The sequence below is a fragment of the Lutra lutra genome, chromosome 7 (assembly GCF_902655055.1).
Source record: "Lutra lutra chromosome 7, mLutLut1.2, whole genome shotgun sequence".
Taxonomy (NCBI): Eukaryota; Metazoa; Chordata; class Mammalia; order Carnivora; family Mustelidae; genus Lutra; species Lutra lutra.
The window spans coordinates 6,700,633-6,721,893 of NC_062284.1; the positions used below are offsets into that span (position 1 = coordinate 6,700,633).

Sequence of the window (21,261 nt, forward strand, 5' to 3'; positions counted from 1 at the left end):
AATTAGCCATGCAGGACTTACTCTAAGGAAATGAGCCTTGTAGAACCAGAGTAGAGTGGGGGGATCTCAATGAGGGCCAAGGGAAACTGAGCCTCAGTTCAGCATCTGTAAAGTGGGATAACAATGCCGAACTCACGGGATTAAATGACATAATGTAGCTGAAATGATCAGCACAGGGTCTAGTGTACAGGAAATAGATACTAAATGGTGATTGTGATGATTTTCACAGAAGGATTGGTGATGACGCTGGCCATGGTGTTGGTGATGATGGTGATGATGATGATGTTGGTGCTGGGGAGGATGGGGATGGTGGGGCAGCGGTGGTGTATTACTTAGGATAAGAAATGTCTGCCAGTGAATGCAGAGGTGAAAAGAGCTCAGCCAGCCTTTTCTAGAATGGGAGAAGGAACAAGAGCCTCTCATCCTGCTTTTGTTCCCATCCTCTCCTCTCGTGGCTAATGCACATACAGAGCAGAGTTGCTAAAAGCCTTGGCAGAAGAGCCACAGGAAGACGGAATGAGAGGAGAGAAAGCTCTCAGAGCCTCCAGGTTCTCCTCCCTACCACTCCATCAGCCCAGTCACTTGGGGACCCAGTGTGCCCTGGGACTCCTGAGAGGGACAGAGGAGCATGAGCTGCGGTGGGGGTCAGGACTCAATGTTCTTCCCAGGGCTAGGAGCACAGTGGAAGGGGGGGGGCAGTGGGCAATTAGAAGTTGGGACATCTGGGAGAGGCAGGCTGAAGAGTTCTGGAATCACAGGTCTCACCTGAGGTGCTACCCTGCATGCACAGGAGGCTGGTATCAGCATTCAGCAAATCTTTATTCGATGCCTCTGTCCCTGGCATGGCGTTAGGCCTCTGGGATCAGTAGCTGCAAAACCGAAGGGGCGCCTGTTCTTGTGGAGATGACTTTATTTTATTTTATTTTATTTTTTTAAGATTTTATTTATTTATTTGACAGAGATCACAAGTAGGCAGAGAGGCAGGCAGCGAGAGAGGGGGAAGCAGGCTTCCTGCTGAGCAGAGAGCTCCATGTGGGGCTCGATCCCAGGACCCTGAGATCATGACCTGAGCTGAAGGCAGAGGCTTAACCCACTGAGCCACCCAGGCGCCCCGGGAGATGACTTTAAACATCGCCCAATTCAAGATACAATTACTTTCTGAGTTGAAGCATTCATAGTTACTTAGACCAAATACTTTGGAACATGCTTGCCTCTTCTCTTTCTCTCTCTCACACTGCTTATCCAAGCCATTGGTGATACACCTTTAAAGTATGTTTCAAATCTGACCACTTCTTACCACCTTTACCTTTATTATTCAAATCTGGGTGACCATCACCTTTTGCCTGGACTATTACAGTAGCCTCCCGGCTGGACTCTCAAGAGTTCCCTCTCTCCGTGACAGCCAGAGTGAAGTTTCTAAAACATAAGTCTGCTTATGCTATTCCTCTGCTCAGAGCCTTCCTGTCGCCCCTTATTTTATTCTGAATTGAAGGCAAAGTTCTTGTAAAGACCTCCCAGGCAGTCATAGTCTTGCCTCTGGTCACCTCTATAACGTCAGACTCTGTGAACAATGAATTGAAATCCACTTCCTGGGAATGGCTGGAGAAAAGACAACCCCAGGCCTCCTCCACAGCTAGCAGATTTTCCAGGAAGCACAGTGTGACACAGTATGACAGCCTCCCCATGCTGGACTCTGCAGTAAATCTACAAATAGCAAGAACAATATGGCAAGTCAGAGGATTTTAAAGACATCCTTATAAATGTAAGTTAAATAGAAGTTAAACATGAAGGGGGCACCTGGGTGGCTCAGTCGGTTAAGCTTCCAACTCTTGATCTCAGCTCAGCTCTTGATCTCAGGGTCGTGAGTCTAAACCCCTCCATCACTCTCTGCACTGGGCGTCGAGCCTGATTAAGACTCTCTCTCTCTCTCTTTCTTTCTCTCTCTCCCCTCTCCCTCTGTCCTCCCTCCTCCTTCTAAAAAAAAAAAAAAAAAAAAAAAAAAAAAGCAGACAAAACCTGCTAAACTATGTTCCACAATGACTATTCCTTGCCCACCAGCAATGCTGGAAACCCCAATTTTCTACATCTTCACTAATATTTATTACGATCCTTTTTGAAAGTCACAGCTATCCTAGTGGCTGTGAAAGGGCATCTCACTATGCTTTTGAATTTGTTTCCCTGATGATTGATGATGTTGAACCCCTTTTCGTGTGTCTATTGGCCATGTATATATATGATCCTCTGCCAAGTTTTCAGTTGGTCTTTTTGTTGTTGAGTTGCAGGAGTTTAAAAAAAATATTCTTGATACTAGACCCTTATCAGATATATGATTTGCAAATATTTTCTCCCATTCTGTGGGTTGTCTTTTCACTTTCTCATGTCTTCTGAAGCACAAACATATTTATTTATTTATTTATTTATTTATTTATTTATTTATTTAAGAGAGACTGCAAGAGAGAACACAAGCGGTGGCGAGGGAACAGAGGGACAGGGAGAAGCAGACTCCCTGCTGAGTGGGGAGCCCAACATGGAGCTGGATCCCAGGACCCTGAGATCATGACCTGAGCCAAAGACAGACGCTTCACTGACTGAACCACCCAGGTGCCCCAACATTTTTAAATTTTAATGAAGTTCAGTTTAATCTATTTTTCCTTTTGGTTGCTTGTATTTTTAGTGTCATATCTAAGAAACTGTTGCCTAATCCAAGGTCAGAAAGAATTATGCTTATGTTACTTTCTAAGAGTGTCATAGGTTGGCCTTTTACATTTAGGCCTTTGGTCTGTTTTTTTAGAGGGGGGAGTGGCAGAGGGAGAGAGAGAGAGAGAGAGAATTTTTTTTTTAAAGATTTTATTTGTTCATTTGACAGAGGCGGGGGGAATAGCGGGCAGAGGGAGAGGGAGAAGCAGGCTCCCCACCTAGCAGGGAGCCCGATGTGGGGCTCAATCCCAGGACCTTGGGATCATGATCTGAGCTGAAGGCAGATGCTTAGCGACTGAGCCACCCAGGCACCTGAGAGAGAGAGAGAGAGAGAGAGAGAGAGAATCTTAAGTAGTCTCCATGCCCAATGCAGAGCCTGAGGCGGGAATCAGTTGCACACCGCTGAGATTATGACCTGAGCCAAGGTTAAGAGTTGGATACTTAACCAGCTGGCCTACACAGGTGCCCCCAGTCTATTTGGAATTGGTTTTTGTAAAAAGATTTTATTTATTTATTTGATGGAGAGAGACAGACAGACAGCAATAGAGGGAATACAAGCAGGGGGAGTGGGAGAGGGAGAAGCAGGCTTCCTGCTGAGCAGGGAGCCTGATGTGGGGCTTGATCCCAGGACCCTGGGATCATGACCTGAGCTGAAGGCAGATGCTTAACGACTGAGCCACCCAGGCACCCCTGGAATTGTACATGGTGTGAGATCGGGGTAGAGTTTCTTTTCAGTTATTCTTCTGGTACCAGTAAAGCTCCCGATTTTAATTACCAGGCTCAGTACAGAGATAGCAGTCCCCAAACATTTCTATCTGGGTAGCATTTGATAATTTAAACGATATTCTCTTGTGTGATCTCTCTAGTTATCTCTCTCTAATTATCTAATTATTAATGATCTCTAATTATCAAGTCAGATAATTACCCAATTTCTGATATAAGAAAACAGACTTGGAGAGGGTGAGTGAGTTGCCTAACATCATGTAGGAACGCAAATGGCAGAGTCAGAACTTGATACTGTGGGAGAGAACCCTTGAAAAGGGGAGATGGAAGTCCTGGTCACAGTCTCTATTCTGCTGCTTGTGTTCCTATGAAGTTGTCCTAGTCATATCCCTCTCAGGCTCTCAATTTCATCATGGGTGGGTTAAGGGATTTGATCTTCAGTAACTGCAGTAACACTTTACTGAGCATCTACGGCATTCCAGGCTGTGCCAGGCGCTTTAAGGATAACACCTTGAATTTTTTTCGATAACCTCACTAGGCAGCAAATCTTCATTTCCCAGAAGAGAAAATGAAGACTCTGCAGTCAGTACCTGAGAATAATCAGCCTGGAAATGTCAAGACCGTTCCAAGAACCTGTTTCCTTTTAGCCACGTACCCTTCCTCAGTCTGTGTCCTCATCTGTAAAGGCTAATTAGCATTCCTTCCTCCTAGGATTGCTGTGAACAGTGTGGACGGAGACCCTCACTCGTGGATGGAATCCTTACTGTAGAGCACCGACAAGATGCCAAACCCTATTGTAGGCGAAGATAGAGGGCAAGACAAAATCCCTGCCCTCATGGAGTTGACTTTCTAGAAGGGGGAAGGGAAACAGAACAAAAACACTTGCGCGTATGCCCACGCACACACACACCGGGTAATATCATATAGTGATGAATGCTAACAGAAAATAGCCTGAGGGACGCCTAGGTAGCTCAGTCGGTTAAGCGTCTGCCTGCTTTCATCTGGGGTCAGGGTCCCAGAGTTCAGGGATGGAGTCCCCCATTGGGCTCCCTTGCTCAGCAGGGAGCCTGCTTCTCTTTCTACCTGCTGCTCCCCCTGCTGTGTTCTCTGTCTCGCTCTCTGACAAGTAGATAGATAAAATCTTAAACAAAACAAAACAAAACAAAACAACCAAAAAACAAAAAGTAGCATGAAGTGGCAGTGGAATGAGAACAATCCGAAGCAGTCACATGCGCTGAGAACTGAATGATCCGAAGGAGGCCGACGGGTGGAAATTTGGGGGCAGGCTGTCCAAGTAAAGGTTATGGGACTAGGTTAACGCAAGAAGCTTTTCTGCACGTCCACTATGGGCCAGTAACTGTATTGGGCAGAATGTTCGGGGGGGGCGGGGGGGGTACATTCCGGTGGTCCAAGGGCTCACTGTGCAGGGCGGATCGATCCTCCGCCGATGAAAGGGCGCATCTAATCAAGAGGTGAAACAATTTTTATCTGTGTTTTTGCAAACGTGTCCAGCAGGCTCAGAGACATTACCTTAAGAGATCACTGACATGCCCACGTTAGGGCTCTGGGTTAATTTTTTTCCCTCACAGCTACTGGGCTCCTTGTGGCTTCGATTCCCCCTCCGGACACCAGGGTGCGCTAGAATACTCTCAGTGTCCGCTGACGCCGCCGCGCTCTCCCCACACCTTCTCGCTGCACCGCACTTCCGGTGGCAAGCGGAAGCGGGGGCTCGCAGCCGCGGGTGCCGGGGCCGGAGGCATGGCGGGGGCGGGGCTGGGGGAGGTGCGTGCCGAGCCGGCCGGGGGGTTCTTCTCCCCGGCCCTTTGAGCCAGGACCGTACAGGTGAGGACTTCTCCTTTCTTGGCCCAGCTTCCAAACCCGTCAGGCCTTCCCCGAGGCCTTCCCGCGTTCCCGCTGTGGGGCGGCCCCCTCCCCGCAACACGCCGAGGCGCCGCGGCTCCCGCCCTCCCTGAGCGGTCCCTTCCCTTCGAGGCCCCGCCCCGGGCTTCTCTTTCCGGGGGCGCCCCCTTGGGGGTGTGTGCCCGCCCCTTGGTATCCCCTTACCGCTTTGGAAGCCGTCACTGCGACTTGAGGGGGGTGTGCGCCAGCCCTTGTGGGGAAGCTGAGACGCAGCAAGGGGAAAAGGACTCATAGTGCCACACGAGGAGCGAGTGGCCCCATTCAGCCAGGCTTTCTTCTTTCATTCCTAAATAACGTACCGAAGGCATACGAGGGGCCAGCCCCCTTGCTGGGCACTGAGAACACTGAGGTGACCGAAGCAGACATGGTTGCTTTCTGTATAGGGAGTACGCTGTAGTGGGGAGTCAGTCATTAAACACGCAACCGTGCAAGTAAAGGCAGATGCGCGCATTGTGGCCGTTACTGTGGAGAAGACAGACGGAGAAGTAATGGGGAGGCCTGCTGTAGAGAGAAAGATCAGAGAGGAGATGACACTTGGGCTGCAACTTGAGAAACTATGCAAGGGCCCGGGGAAAGACGTCCTAGGCAGAGGGAACAGCTCCTGTGGATGTCTGGGTTGGCAAAGAACTTGGCGTGAGGCAGGTCCAGCGTACAGGAAAGGAGGCTTAAGATGTGTCCAGGAGGGTGATGGGGCGGACAGAATATGTGTACTGGTCAGGAGCTCACCATTAGTGCCACAGGTAGGAGTGAAGTGCAGAGACAGAGTTGAAGGATGACAAGTGTTGTGAAGGCGAGCTGTGGCTCTTAAGTTGGTATTTGAGCTAAGGGGGAGGTGAAGGAAGACTTCTCTGAGGGGGAGATAATTAGGTTGATGTCTGAAATTGGAGTTAGCAAAGGGAGCAGAAGAGCTTTTATAGATTTCAGTTAATAGCAAGTGCCAAGCTTCCAAGGCAGGAGGTGGGATCCCTGTTGAAGAAGTGGTTTGAGTTAGTGGGAAAAGATGGGGTTGGAGAGGCAGAGCTGAGACCTTTGAGCACCTGGCTGGTGTGTTAAAAGATTTTGATTCTGATCATAAAGAGCAGTGGGAAGATACTTTCCTGTTTTAATCCGTAGTGGAAAGGGCGTGGTCACAAAAGCATTTTTGGAAAGATCATTGGCTGTTGCAAGGAGTGGGTTTAGGTAGGAAGCTGATGCGGTATCGCAGGCGTGAAATTATAAAAGTTGGGATAAGGGTACGGCAGGTTGTGATAGAGGTAAGTGGAAGATGAGAGGGCTATTTAGTAGGAGAGAAAACCTCCAGAGTTTGATGACTGATCGGGGCCGAGGGAAAGAGGTGTCAAGGAAGACGGTCGAGTGTCTGGTTCCTGATGAGCAGGAGAGTAGCTGGGCCATTCACTGGTCTAGGGGAGCTGGGAGAGGGCCAGCTTTTGGGAAAATAACATCAGTTACTCTGACTCTTTTTATAATGATTCTCACCCTGATTAGAAGGGACTGACTTTCTTTCTTTCTTTCTGGAAATATTTTTACTTATATTTTGGAGAGAGAGAGAATAAGAGAGAGAGCACAAGTGAGGTGGAGAGGCAGAGGGAGAAGCAGACTCCCCACTGAGCAGGGAGCCTGATGAGGGGCTCGATCTCAGGACCCCAGGATTATGACCCGAGCCAAAGGCAGGCGCTTAACTGACTGAGCCACCCAAGCGCCCTAAAGGGAGTTTCATTTCATACTTTTTCTACAGTGTTTGAATTTTTATGAGTGTGTATTATTTTTTAATCAGAACAATAAGAGAACAAGTTGAAAAAGGCTTAAATAGCTTCACCATATCTCTAAAAATCACAGTTGTGTGATATGAAATAGAGTGTGTGTGTGGAGGGAGAGAGAGCGTGCATGCTGAGAGAAGTGTTGGGAAATTCAGTGAGGATTTTCTCTGTAATTTGGAGCTGAAGTTAACAGGTCCTCAATTCCACTTACCCTACCCCCTCACACCTTTCACACCAGTGTCTGGTGTCTTTGCCTTTTTTTTTTTTTTTTAAAGATTTTAATTATTTATTTGAGAGAGAGAGAGAGAGAGCACGAGACAGGAGGAGGTCAGAGGGAGAAGCAGACTCCCCATGGAGCTGGAAGCCCGATAGGGGACTTGATCCTAGGGCTTTGGGATCATGACCTGAGCCGAAGGCAGTCGCTTAACCAGCTGAGCCACCCAGGCGCCCCTGGTGTCTTTTCCTTAAGAAGACAAATCAGAGAATTTAAGATTGGGCTATACACAGTGTGCATCAGTTTTCTTAGAATTAAGCAACTATTTTGCTTAATATGATCAGTGGCTCTTTTTTTTAATTTTGGAAAAAAGCATGAGAAGGGAAGGTAGTTTTTTTTTTTTTTTTAAAGATTTTTATTTATTCATTTGACAGAGAGAGAGATCACAAGTAGGCAGAGAGGCAGGCAGAGAGAGGGGGAAGCAGGCTCACCGCCAAGCAGAGAGCCCGATGTGGGGCTCGATCCCAGGACCCTGAGACCATGACCTGAGCCGAAGGCAGAGGCTTAACCCACTGAGCCACCCAGGTGCTCCTCAGTGGCTCTTTCTAAGTTGAACAGCTGTAGTGTACTCGATCCCACTCAGCAGTTTGTCTGCTAGGTGGTGTCTCATGCCTAGTCCTCCCATGCCTGGGCCTTATCTGCTTCTGTCTTCCCATTCCGGTCACCCTGACTCCAGCCCTCATCTTAGGTTGGCAGAGGTGCCCTTGGCGGGGATTGAGTGAGGCAGTTTTGTATGCTGTTTGGTATTTTGAAATGCTTAAACCTTAATAGTGTGTTTTTTAGGCTGTGTTACAGTAGCCACAGCAACAGTGTCACTGTTAACACGGAGTAGCTGTGTGAAATTCAGGATTTGTTGTTCGGATATGGAGGACATTGCTCACTTGATCATGCCAAGGTCCTTTGAGAAAACTTAGGAGAGGGATTGCTTTTAAACTCCAGTGCCGGGAAGAGCTGTGCTTCTTCCAGGCCTCGGTTAAGTTTCTATCTTATTGGCTGTGCAGATTCTGTAACTGATTGGTTTTTCCTTTTTGCTTTGCTTGGAAAAATCAAGGCCAAATTAGAAGCTTGGCAGTTCTTCAAGTCTACATGGTACGCATTTCTCTGTACATCTGGCTTCATCTTACTCTCCTGACTTAGTATTTTCTTCACGATGATTGTTTCCTAATAAAAGAAAAAAAAAACCCAACTCTGAGTAAGTTCAAATAATACTTTAAAAGTATATGTAGTCTTTAAAGTATGATAGTACAGTGAATGCTGATTTAAGAAAAAATATTACATCAGAGCTGCCAGTGTGTCCCAATCCCCATCCCATTTCTTACTTCTTACAGGTAACCACTGTTCCGAATTTTATGTTTATAGTTCCTCTGTTTCCTGTAATTGTATACCACATATATTGATAGCTTTAAACTAGAAATCGTTTGAAGCTTGTATAAAGGGAGTCACACAAAACGATTCTGCTGCTAGCTTTAGGCATGGTTGTGTTCTGAGGTTGACTTCGCCGTTATGTATAATTGTAGCGCACTGATTGGTGGCTTCGTAAGATTCCACCGCGTGAATATGCCTGGAAGAGTCGATCTGGTCTTCTGTTCATGGGCATTTGGAGTGTGGTCAGTTTCTGCTGTTGCTAACAGTCCGGCTGCAGACATTCATGTCATTCATGTGCAGACTTTTCTCTAGATCAGAGTTTCTCATCCTTAGCACTGTTGACATCTTGGTGTCAACGTGGAGGGCTGTCCTGTTCACTGTAGGATGTTGGGCAAACACCCCTGGCTTCTATTTGCTGGACACTTATAACATCCCTCCTTTCCAAGTTAGGACAAACAAACATTGTCTCCAGATGTTACAAAATTGCTCCAGTTAGGAACCAGTGCTCGAGAGGCTGATGTGAGGGGCCAGACACTAAGTATTTCAGGCTTGTGGGCCATGTGGTCTTTGGTCTCAACTAACCATCTGTGTGCCTTTGTAGGGCAAAAGCAAAGCATAGGTAATATGTAAATGAATGGGAAAGGCTATGTTCCAATAAAACTTTATTTACAAGTAAATAGGCAGGCAGACAAGATTTGGCCTGGGGATAGGCAGTGAGCACTCTTGCTGCAGTCTAGATCAGTAGGAAATACATTTTATATCTTCACCCCGTACCTATAATTCACATATATAATTGAAACATGTTTCATGAAATAGTATTTGCCCGTATTTTTTATTTTATTCCACTTTTTAAAAAGTCAATTATATCCACTAAATTGATTTCAAGGCCTCATTAATGAGGAGTGACTAGCAGTTTGAGAAATTTAGTGTGGTCAGTCATGGAGGTATGCACGTCTTTAACTTGAAACAGTATCTATACTTGCGTAAACACTTCGAATCCCTTTTAGAAGGAGACAGTATAAACAAATACCACATTGTGTGTTACGTTTTTATTTCTAAAATATAGATGGAGAGGGAAGGAGACAAACCATAAGAGACTCTTAATCTCACAAAACAAACTGAGGGCTGCTGGGGGGAGGGGGGGAGGGAGAGGGTGGTTGGGTTATGGACATTGGGGAGGGTATGTGCTATGGTGAGTGCTGTGAAGTGTGTAAACCTGGTGATTCACAGACCTGTACCCCTGGGGCTAATAATACATTATATGTTTATAAAAAAATAAAATTAATAAAAAAAGAAAGATAAAGAAAATTTTATTGGAGTACAGCAAAGAAAGAAAGAAAAAAAAAGAAAGGAGAAAAAATAGAGCCTTCAAAATTGTAACTAAGGACTTCAGGATGAAATCATCTTGGATTTAAAGTGTCCCTTAAATCGTATAACTGATTCCTTGTACACAGCAGAGAGGGACAAGAAGGTACAGGACCGGCAGGGAGCTGGGGGGTGGGGGGGCGGGGAGCCTTGTGAAGATGGAGCCAGAGACTGAGTTTTGCTGCTACTACCAAGGCTGCTAGGAGCCACCAGAATGTGGCAGAGGCAAGGACGGATACTTCCCTACAGACTTCAGGGGGAACATGGACCTCTTAATGCCTAGATTTGGGATTTCTGTCTTCTGGATCTGTAAGGTAATACATTTCTGTTATTATAAGCCAAAAATATATATCGATATATCTATATATATAGATATATATATAGATGGAGAAGTTACTCCATGCTTAAAATGTGTAATAGCTGGTGTGGTGTGGAGTGGTGTGTGAAATGTTTTCCAGTTTGGCTCCAATCTGCTTTTCTGGACTTCTCTTTTATCACTCATGCTGTGCTTCCTGGGCTCTAACCACTTGGGATTACTCTGTTTCCCAAATGTATCATGCCACATTCTTTCCCAGTGTATTTTTTAGGCTTCCCTCTTTCTGAAATGCTCCTCTTTTACTTTGCCTAGTGAATTCTTGATCCTTGGAGGCCCATGTTGGAATGTTGCTCCGTTCGTTCATTTACCATGTTGCTGAGCCCTTACTGTGCCTCAGGTACTGCCCCAGGTGATGGAATTCACCTAGAGTTGGGCAGGGCCCCTGGGGCTGGGTGGTGGTGACAGATACTTGTAAGGTAATCAAGATAATTTAAAAACATGCTGAGGGCTAAAGAAAAGAAAATAGGGTAGAATGAGAGTTGATATGAATGGGAAGATATGGAAAAATCTGAAGAGTTGCCTTTTTAGCTGAGATTTGACTGTTGACCCAGAGGCAACAGTTCAAAAACGTTGTTGTGCTTCCTTCTGGTCTCCATGGTTTCTCAAGAAATCCAGACATTTGAATTGTTCCCCTCAAGGTAATATATCATCTACCTGGCTGCTTGTAAGATTTCTACTTTGTGTTTTAGGTTTTTTTTTTTTTTTTTTTTTTTTTTTTTTTTAAGATTTTATTTATTTATTTATTTGACAGACAGAAATCACAAGTAGGCAGAGAGGCAGGCAGAGAGAGAGAGGAGGAAGCAGGCTCCCTGCCGAGCAGAGAGCCCGATGCGGGGCTCGATGCGGGGCTCGATGCGGGGCTCGATCCCAGGACTCTGGGATCATGACCCGAGCCGAAGGCAGAGGCTTTAACCCACTGAGCCACTCAGGCGCCCCTGTGTTTTAGTTTTTGACTGTAGTGTGTCTGGGCATGGATTTCTTTGGGTTTATCACATTTGGGGTTCTCTGAGCTTCCTGAATCTTGGGTTTACATCTGTGAGGATTTGTTTCTGGATTCTCTCTTCCATTGGTATATTTGTTTTTATGCCAGTACCACAATTTTTTTTTTTTAAATTACTTTGGCTTTGTTATATGTTTTGAAATCAGAAGGTCTGAGTCTTCCAACTTTCTTCTTTTACAAAATTGTTTTGGCTGTTGGGGTTCCTTGAGATTACATGTGCATTTTAGGATAAATTTTTCTATTTTTTCAAAAACCACCATTGGGGTTTTGTTAGGGATTGCATTGAGTTTATAGATTGCTTTAAGTAGTATGGACATCTCCCTCGCCTTTTTTTGAAGATTTTATTTATTTATTTGAGAGAGAAAGGGAGATCACAGAGGGGGAGAGGGAGAAGCAGACTCACTGCTGACTGAGCAGAGAGCCCAATGTGGGGCTCGACTCCAGGACCCCGAGATCGTGACCTGAGCCGAAGGCAACCGCTTGACTGACTGAGCCACGCAGGTGCCCCAGATAGTATGGACATCTTAACAGCTAGTAAATACATTTCTTTAATGAACGTGCACGAGATGTTACTCTTATACTGAACAAATTTGATATAATTCTATGTTTATTTTGTTGAATATTCCAACAGCTAAGAGTGCTTTGAAGGTGTTCCTAGTGAATTAGGTCCTTCCCTCAAACCTGTTTTTAGAATCAGAAATGTCAGGACTGTTTTCTGACTGTGATCTGAGAAGGAGAAATGCTGATCACTGTCACCCTATGAGCTCTTAGGTCCAGGTTATCAGGAGGAAAATCACTTTGACTTCTGTATATTTATGTTTTGGTCAATTTTGTTTTGCTTTCTTGACTTCTTCACTTTTCCATGCAGAGATGTGATAATGGATCATCATGTTTCCACTATCAAACCTCGAAGAATCCAGAACCAAAATGTCATTCACCGCTTGGAACGGCGGCGAATCAGCTCAGGCAAGGCAGGCACCCACTGGCATCAGGTCCGAGTGTTCCACCAGAATGTCTTCCCCAACTTCACGGTTGTCAATGTTGAAAAGCCTCCATGTTTCTTGCGTAAATTCTCGCCTGATGGGCGCTACTTTATTGCTTTCTCTTCAGACCAGACCTCTCTTGAGATCTATGAGTACCAGGGCTGCCAGGCAGCTGAGGACTTACTGCAGGGCTCTGAGGGGGAGATCCTGTCCAATGGCAATGACCAGCGGTCAGTCAACATCCGTGGCCGGCTCTTCGAACGCTTTTTTGTCCTGCTGCATATTACCAACGTGGCCGCCAATGGGGAGCACCTGAACCGGGAGTGCAGCCTCTTCACCGACGACTGCCGCTGTGTCATCGTGGGCTCAGCTGCCTACCTCCCTGATGAGCCACACCCTCCTTTTTACGAGGTTTACCGGAACAGTGAGTCTGTGACCCCCAACCCCCGGTCCCCCCTGGAGGACTATTCCCTTCACATCATCGACCTTCACACGGGCCGCCTGTGTGACACCCGCACCTTCAAGTGTGACAAGGTGGTCCTGTCGCACAACCAAGGGCTGTACTTGTACAAAAACATCCTGGCCATCTTGTCGGTGCAGCAGCAGACGATCCACGTCTTCCAGGTGACTCCTGAAGGCACTTTCATTGATGTGAGGACCATCGGCCGCTTCTGCTATGAGGATGACCTCCTCACGGTGTCGGCCGTTTTCCCGGAGGTGCAGCGGGACAGTCAGACGGGCATGGCCAATCCTTTCAGAGACCCCTTCATCAACTCCCTGAAACACCGGCTGCTCGTGTACCTGTGGCGCCGGGCAGAGCAGGATGGGAGCGCGATGGCCAAGAGGCGCTTCTTCCAATATTTTGACCAGCTGCGACAGCTGCGCATGTGGAAAATGCAGCTTCTGGATGAAAACCATCTGTTTATCAAGTACACCAGTGAGGATGTGGTAACCCTGCGGGTCACAGACCCATCACAGGTGTGAAGTGCTCTCGGGCCCTTTATTGCCCCCAGCCCCTTGGGAAAGGGGGAAGGTTTCTCTCTTTGCCTATGGCCAGCCTCTCAGGAATTCCCATTTTCCATGCTCTTGAGTTTTTGTTAGCCTAGGCCTCAGTCTTAAAATAGCTCCAATTTTCTCTGGCCACATGTATGTATTTGGACAAATGGAAGCTAAATCTCAAGTCATTGACACGAGAGTGGTCAGCTCTGTGATTAGTACACTAACTCTCCTGCAGAGCATTTTCACTTCCCTTGAGAAAGAAGCCCAAGTGCTACAAAGTCAAAGTTTGGACTACCGGTGGGTAATCCGGCCTTGACTTTGTGATACTGTGCTTGTTGGTCTGCTTTAGTTCTAGGAATGAGAATGAGCCCACCATACCAAAAAATTTTTCTTTTTCTTTTTTTTTTTTAAAGATTTTATTTATTTATTTGACAGAGGGAGACACAGCGAGAGAGGGAACACAAGCAGGGGAGTGGGAGAGGGAGAAGCAGGCTCTCCGCTGAGCAGGGATCCTGATACAGGGCTTGATCTCAGGACCCTGGGATCATGACCTGAGCTGAAGACAGATGCTTAATGACTGAGCCATCCAGGGGCCTCCCCTGCCAAAAAATTTTCTAAAAATTTGGCCTTCCCTGCTTAAGTGGTTAATTTCATTATACTTCTTCACAGAATCCTTAGGAGGTAACTAATAGGTAAGTTCATCTGGCAGTTAAGTTTTATGACTTTACACTGACCTTGCCCATGTGCTGGACCATAGGCTGTAGAGCTGTGAAAAGATTAAAAGAAAGCCCAAACTTCTGATCCCTCAAGTGAATCATCAGGACTGCAGATCCTAGGGTATTTCAGTTTGGATGAAAGATCTTGGAGAGGAGAGAGCTGTTCCACAAATGGGAATCAAGTGGTGTTAAGGGCACAGAAAGCTCACAAGACTCTCGGGTTGGAACACCATGTTGAAATTCAGGCTGTTTTGGGGCATTTCTCTTTGAGAAGCTCTCCACTTTAGTGTTGGTCGAGTAAAAGACCTACCTTTCTCTACTCTTGCCCCCTGTTCTCCTGTTTCCAGAATGTCTCCTTAGATAGGAGTTTGGGGATTCAGAATAGACAGCAAACCAGTCAGCCACAAAGAAGGCTGTCTTGTATCTCTCACTGACTTGCATTTGGTTCTAAGAGAGACTGTGTAGGACACTGTTCCTAAGACCTTACCAGCCGTCCACAGTAAAAGGCTTTCCAGTATCTTCCGGATCATAGGTTGTATATTCTAAAAAAAGGTGGGTGGTGGGGAATAATATGGTTGGGGATTAGTTTTTCTGGGTTATTTTCTTTCCTATTAATGATGAAATTGCCCATTGAGCCATCACATATGAGAATCTAGTCCATCTTATGTGTCATAGAAGATTGGAAGTGACACCCTTGACTTCTGTCCCCTTCTGTATTTCCCAGTCTGCCCTGGAGGGAAGGCTGGTAACGTTTGTGTAATTTTATATTCACGTAATTATGGTGCATCCTGGTGGAACCCTGATAGGGTCAAAATGTTGTCCAGGTCTATAGAAAGGACGTGAGTCAATCTTTTATTTAGGTTTGAGCTATAATTACCTTTGTCATTTGGAGGGGGTAAATTGTCTCTGATAGCCACATTTGAGATTATCCTTCTTCCCTTTGCTAAAACATGACCCACTTATTTCTGGTAGTTCTAATAAATTGTGGCTAGACGCAGTACTGTTGCTCAGTGTTTTGCTTACAGAGCTTGTAACTTTAAACCCAGTTTGCCCTAGTTGTCCTCCCACCCCCTTCCCCAGTTTAATATGATAGGTTCCAATAAGGTTAATGAGAAAAAGTGCATCTACACACAAAGCCTTGCTAATATTATGGGTCTTATTCTCAGGTTACTCTGCAGCCTTTTTAATTTACAGCCATATTTAATTTCCAAGTGACCGTAAAAGTCATGTAATGAAAGCTCTGGGAAGGACTAATGAGTAGTAAAACAGGTGGGCCATGTGGCTCCAGGAACTGATGACTTCAGCTCCGTTGTAGGAGGGGGAGGTATTAATCCTAACGTTCTGAAAACTTCTGGAGTCCTGTTGAAAGCTTGCAGATTGGTTCACGTTGCCACATTCACTGGGACAAAAACCAGGGGTTCCTGCAGCTTTCTTGTTAGGCAGAGCAGAACACTGGTGGTGCAGAGGGCTGGTCGCCCGGGGGCCAATTCAGAGAAAGTAGTGACTCTGCCACCTATGGCATTTGAATGCTTTTCAGTTTCCCCCTCTGATCTTAATTGCTACAAATCTCGAATATATCTTCCAAATGCTCTTGGCCGAAAGAATATTTACGAAGGAAGAAAAGGAAAATGCCTCCCTGATCTTTCATTTGTTCAGCAGCAGTTTCCTGCTTGGTTGCAACTTGCCTGGGCAGTTTTAGGACACGGTGTACTTCAGGTGTCTCTCTGCGTGATAGAAATCTTAAGAGGAAAAATAAATGTCCCTACATTGAACTTTCAACTGTACATATACAAGAGAAAATAATTTGTCAACAGGCAGCTACAGCTACCAATCACTTTCTCAGCAGGGAGGAAAATTAAATCTGGCATTTTAAAAAAGTGCTTTTTATTTCAGGTTGGGTTAGGGAACAAGTCAGGAATAAATACTAGGAAGAAAATGTGTTGCATTTGCAGAGTCAGAAATGGAAGATTGGAAGCCTTTCTACACATACACACAGGCTAGCTCAGTAATCCTAACAGCACAGATGTGGTGGGAGACCCAGCAGTATTGGCCATGACTGATGGCCCTTGATTGATAAAGTGCACTGAGGCTTCCTCCTCTCCCAGAACCACCTGGAGCCGTGTTTTAAGCTAGTGTGGGAGCAGAAGTGTTTGCTTGTTTTACTTGTTGGAATTTTCAACCAAGTGGTAAGTTTCCAAGGCATGGCAGTATATCCAGCTGTCTCATAGGTCTCTCTGTTCTTCTGCAGGCATCTTTCTTCGTGGTATACAATATGGTGACAACAGAGGTGATTGCGGTGTTTGAGAATACATCAGATGAGCTTCTAGAGCTCTTTGAGAACTTCTGTGACCTCTTCCGTAATGCTACCCTCCATAGTGAAGTCCAATTTCCCTGCTCAGCTTCCAGCAACAATTTTGCAAGGCAGATCCAGCGCCGGTAAGCTCTTCCACAGGCTTAGCAGGCCTTAATTTTTCTTTAGCCAATTCACTGGTGTTAGGCCAGTAGTCATGTCCTCCAAAAAACCGTTCCTGTATTCTCTGTGCCCTTCTTGCTTTGGTTTGGTCTACCTGTTGTAACCCCTTAGGTCATCCTGAATTTCTGTCTGTCTGTCAGCACCTGTGGAATTACTTGTGCATTATCTCTGATTCGTCCTAAAGAAAGGAGAGCTGTGTGAGAGCTGCAGAAAGAGACCACGTCTTTATTATTTATTGCTGTATTCTCATGATGTACTGTCAAGCATTTAAGTATTTTTTGAGTGAATGACCAGGGAAATAATGTTAGAACTTTTGGTTAAACATGATGTGTTGAACACGTGCATTTATCTCTGCTCCATCCTGTCACCCTACCAAAATGACAATAAAAGAGGAAGAGGTATAGATCTCACAAGAGCCAAAGAAAATGGGAGAGGAAAGGCACTGGAGGCAGGAGATGATTATCAACGGGAGAGAGATCTGAATCGGTGCTGGGAGCTGAGAAGCTAATTGATCACCAGGAACTTGACACCAACTTGGCACACTTCAGAGAACAAAAGCTTAAGACTAAAGAGCTTAGCCATCAAGAAACTACTTGCCTTGCCAGAGAAATCTGGAAGGGGTTGGGGAATTGGAAGCCCTAGGTACGTCTGAAGATACCTCTGATGGGTAGGCTTCAATAGGAGAATTAGGTGAGGGTCTGGAAAGGAGTAACCAGGTCCTCTAGCCCCCTTCTGTAAGCCTGTCTTCACCACCTCGTCAGAAGGCTGGAACTTTATTCACTGGAGAAACTGAACCATGTAGGCTCTGGTTTCATGTTCATGAGGCACAGTTGAGGTAGGGATGAGATTCGTCATGATAAAAACAAGAATTAAGTGAAAACCAACAAAACTGAAGGTGAGATTCCTATCCCCTTTATCAGATTGGACAGCCAGGCTTATACTCCTCAGGGAGGATGTTCGAAATTTTTTCTTCAGGAAACTGACCAACTAAAGAAGAGACCTTCAGATACTCATACTTAGAGTCCCTCCACCAACAGCTGGCTCACCCTAAATTAATACCCCCCATCAGCCAGGTCTTCCCGTGAACCAGTTTCAAATGTAATTATCTGAGTACATTATTGTGAAATGAATGGTTACCTTGGGCCATAGGCCCAAGCTGAATCCTACTCTAGTCAGTCAGTGCCTTATTGGATGCCACATACTAAATTGCTCCCCCAACTCTAGCCAGTTAGGGAAAATATCTGCTTTAGGTTTCAAGATAGGTCAGACCAGAGTGAACAGATGACTCAGAGTAAGCATTACTGTCGCTGGAAAAAATGAACAAAAATACACTAATGTATGACCTCATCTTTATATAAAAGGGTAGTACTCAGTTAGAAATAGATGGATATTGGTTTTCAGACAATTTACTTGCCTTTTCCTTTTTCTCTGGTTCACACAAATTTTCTGCCTTACCAGCATTCCTTTTCAGTATAGAAGGATTTTTGGAGGCAGGACCTGGATCAGAATTCGCTTTTTTCATCTTGGAGTGTATTTTTTTCTTTTCTTTTCTTTTTTTTTTTTTAAAGATTTTATTTATTTATTTGACAGAGAGAGATCACAAGTAGGCAGAGAGGCAGGCAGAGAGAGAGGAAGAGAAGCAGGCTCCCCGCAGAGCAGAGAGCCCGATGTGGGGCTCGATCCCAGGACCCTGAGATCATGACCTGAGCCGAAGACAGAGGCTTTAACCCACTGAGCCACCCAGGTGCCCCTTTTCTTTTAAAGATTTATTTAATTTGCGGGTGGTGGAGGGGCAAAGGCAGAGAGAGACTCTTAAGCAGACTTTACACTGAGTGTGGAGCCCAGTGAGGGGCTGGATCCTGCAACCCTGAGATCAGGACCTGAGCCAAAACTAAGATGCTCCTGACTTTTTTTCTTCTTCTTCTTTTTAAAAAAGATTTTATCTACTTATTTGTCAGAGAGAGAGCCAAGCAGGGAAAGTGGCAGGCAGAGCAGGCAGAGGAGGTAGAGAGGGAGAAGCAGTCTCCCCGCCAAGCAAGGAGCCCGACGACCCAGGACTCGATCTCAGAACTCTTGAGTTCTTGACCCGTGGCGACAGCAGACACTGAACTGACTGAGCCACCCAGGCATCCCTGAATTTTCTTCTAAGTGAGCTTTAAAATCAGGCAGATCATTATCGACTAATTACAAAGATGGGTACAGCTGGCTGAGAGAAAGTATAAAAGAAGTCACTGGAAGGTAAACTCCCATGCGAGTAGAGATTTTAGTCTGTTATATTCACTGCTGTACCCGTAGCACCCAGGCTAGTGTCTTTCATGTGGAAGAAGCTCATTAGGTGTTTGTTGAAGGAATGAACTCCCCCAGTAATTAGAGGAGGCTGTTTTTTTGAGAGTTCTTTCAGAATGCATCTAGAATTAAGTGAAATTGTAGGAAGTCTCAGGAGGAGAAAATAAAAGTTGAAAAGAAAGGTGGAGTTCCAGCTTTGTGATCCTCAGAATTTTGTATCATACCACCGGAAGATTTTGACAACTGTAGATACCCTCATGCTTTAATTTTTTAGTTGATCTTAAATTCTTCTGCTGTTAAGTTGGAATAATTGCAGAAAATGCAATTTTCAGTGTATATTTAATATTGGTTTTTAGGGGTGCCTGGGTGGCTCAGTTGTTAAGTGTCTGCCTTCGGCTCAGGTCATGATCCCGGAGTCCTGGGATCGAGCCCCACATCAGGCTCCCTGCTCCACGGGAAGCCTGCTTCTCCCTCTCCCACTCCCCCTGCTTGTGTTCTCTCTTTCTCGCTATGTCTTTCTCTGTCAAATAAATAAATAAAATCTTAAAAACAAAAATTGGTTTTTAAAAATAAAATTATTATAGGTCTTTTTCCCCCAGCCAATTATATTGAGATATAACTGGCATATAACATTGCATAAGTTGATGATGTATAACCCAGCACTTTTATTTTAATTAATTAATTAATTAAAAGTTTTATTTATTCGTTTGACAGAGAAAGCATGAGCACAAGCAGGGGAAGAGGCAGGCAGAGGGAGGAGGGAGAAGCATGCTCCCTGCTGGGTAAGGAGGCGGATGCAGGGCTCCATCCCAGGACCCTGGGATCATGACCTGAGCTGAAGGCAGATGCTTAACCCACTGAGCCACCCAGATGCCCCAATTCAATGCTTTTAAACATAACCTGGGGAATCCAGATGCCATAGTAGTTTGGTATTCAGTATTTGATATAAAAGAGGGAGCAAATTATACCAGTATTCTTTGAAATTTTACATTGTTTCCTCTTTTTTTTTTTAAAGACTTTATTTATTTATTTGACAGACAGAGATCACAAGTAGGCAGAGAGAGAGGGGGAAGCAGGCTCCCTGCTGAGCAGAGAGCCCAATGCGGGGCTCAATCCCAGGACCCTGAGATCATGACCCGAGCCCAAAGCAGAGGCTCGACCCACTGAGCCATCCAGGCGCCCCTACATGGTTTCTTCTTATGTTCAAATTCATATATCTGTTTTATCTCCCCCACAGAATTGTATCATAATGTAACATTTCATTAAGCATCTTGTCATGATTTGCTGCATTGAAAATATAATGTTTATATAAGTTGGAATTATTTTTTATTTCTTGTGAACACAGGGCTCTAAAATGCTCAATTTTACAGTCTCCAGTCATCTTTTAGTAAAAATAAGTGAATGTGGATCTATTATAGGTTAGAGTAAATGTTCAAGGAAGAAAAGGGGCACCAAGGATCGTGAGTTACTTAAGGAAAATCTTTATTTTGAAAGAGACCAAAATAAACAGTAGAAAGAATAAAGGAATAACACTGCAATCACTGAAATAATTGATGCTATAAAAAAAAAAAAAACATTCCTAGAACAGAAACTTAAACTTTGTTAGGTATAGTTGAGGAATTCTCCAAAAAAATAGAGTAAACTGATAAAAAATAGGAAAATGGGAGAGAAATGATGAAAAGAAATTAGAGAACTTGCCGAGGACATCCAGTATCTGGTCATTTCCACAAGGCGCAGTAGAGAAAATGATAGGGAGGAAATAATGTAAATATAGTTTTCCAGGCCTGAAGAACATCAATTTCGAGACTGGCAGGACCTTTCAGTGGTGTGTTAGGACTGGCTCATGCTGGCTCACGAGAGCTCGTTTGTTAAGCTTTTAGGAATTTTTGCAAGCTATTGCTAAATGTGGTCATTATTGAAAACTAATTATTTTGGGGGTGCCTGGGTGGCTCAGTTGGTTAAGCATCTGCCTTTGGCTCAGGTCATGATCCTGGAGTCCTAGAATTGAGCCCCATGTCTGCTTCTCCCTCTCCCTCTCTTCCTCCCCTGCTCGTGTTCTCTCTCTTTCGCTCTCTCTCAAATAAATAAAATCTTTTTAAAAAAATCTTATCTTTAACTTAAAAATATTTTGTAGTTATTTTACTACTTAAGCTTTTGAGTGTATTTGTATCTGTTTTATCTGCATGGTGAAAATATTACCTGGTGATGTGCTACTGCTCATCTTGCGACAGCTCCACATTCAGCAGTGTCACCTTGGTACCTTGAAGTTGACCTAAAAGGTACCTAGAAGTACCTTTTACAGCAGTAAGATTTACAGCATAGAAATT

At 45.0% G+C, this 21,261-nt stretch overlaps 1 protein-coding gene across 5 annotated transcripts in view; it reads left to right on the forward strand.

Moving 5' to 3' along the window:
• Positions 1-5,152: 5,152 nt before the first annotated feature.
• Positions 5,153-21,261, forward strand: part of DET1 (DET1 partner of COP1 E3 ubiquitin ligase) — a 28,733-nt gene continuing 12,624 nt past the window's right edge. Inside the window, exons 1-4 of one of the 5 annotated variants that reach the window (XM_047738171.1) lie at positions 5,244-5,262; positions 8,423-8,563; positions 12,346-13,438; positions 16,424-16,611. In XM_047738171.1, the coding sequence (XP_047594127.1) occupies positions 12,356-13,438; positions 16,424-16,611 (1,271 nt within the window). In that variant the 5' untranslated portion in view covers positions 5,244-5,262; positions 8,423-8,563; positions 12,346-12,355. Of the gene's footprint in view, positions 5,263-8,422; positions 8,564-12,345; positions 13,439-16,423; positions 16,612-21,261 lie in introns of those variants that run through there. The other 4 variants (XM_047738169.1, XM_047738170.1, XM_047738168.1 and 1 more) reach the window with 4 other exon arrangements.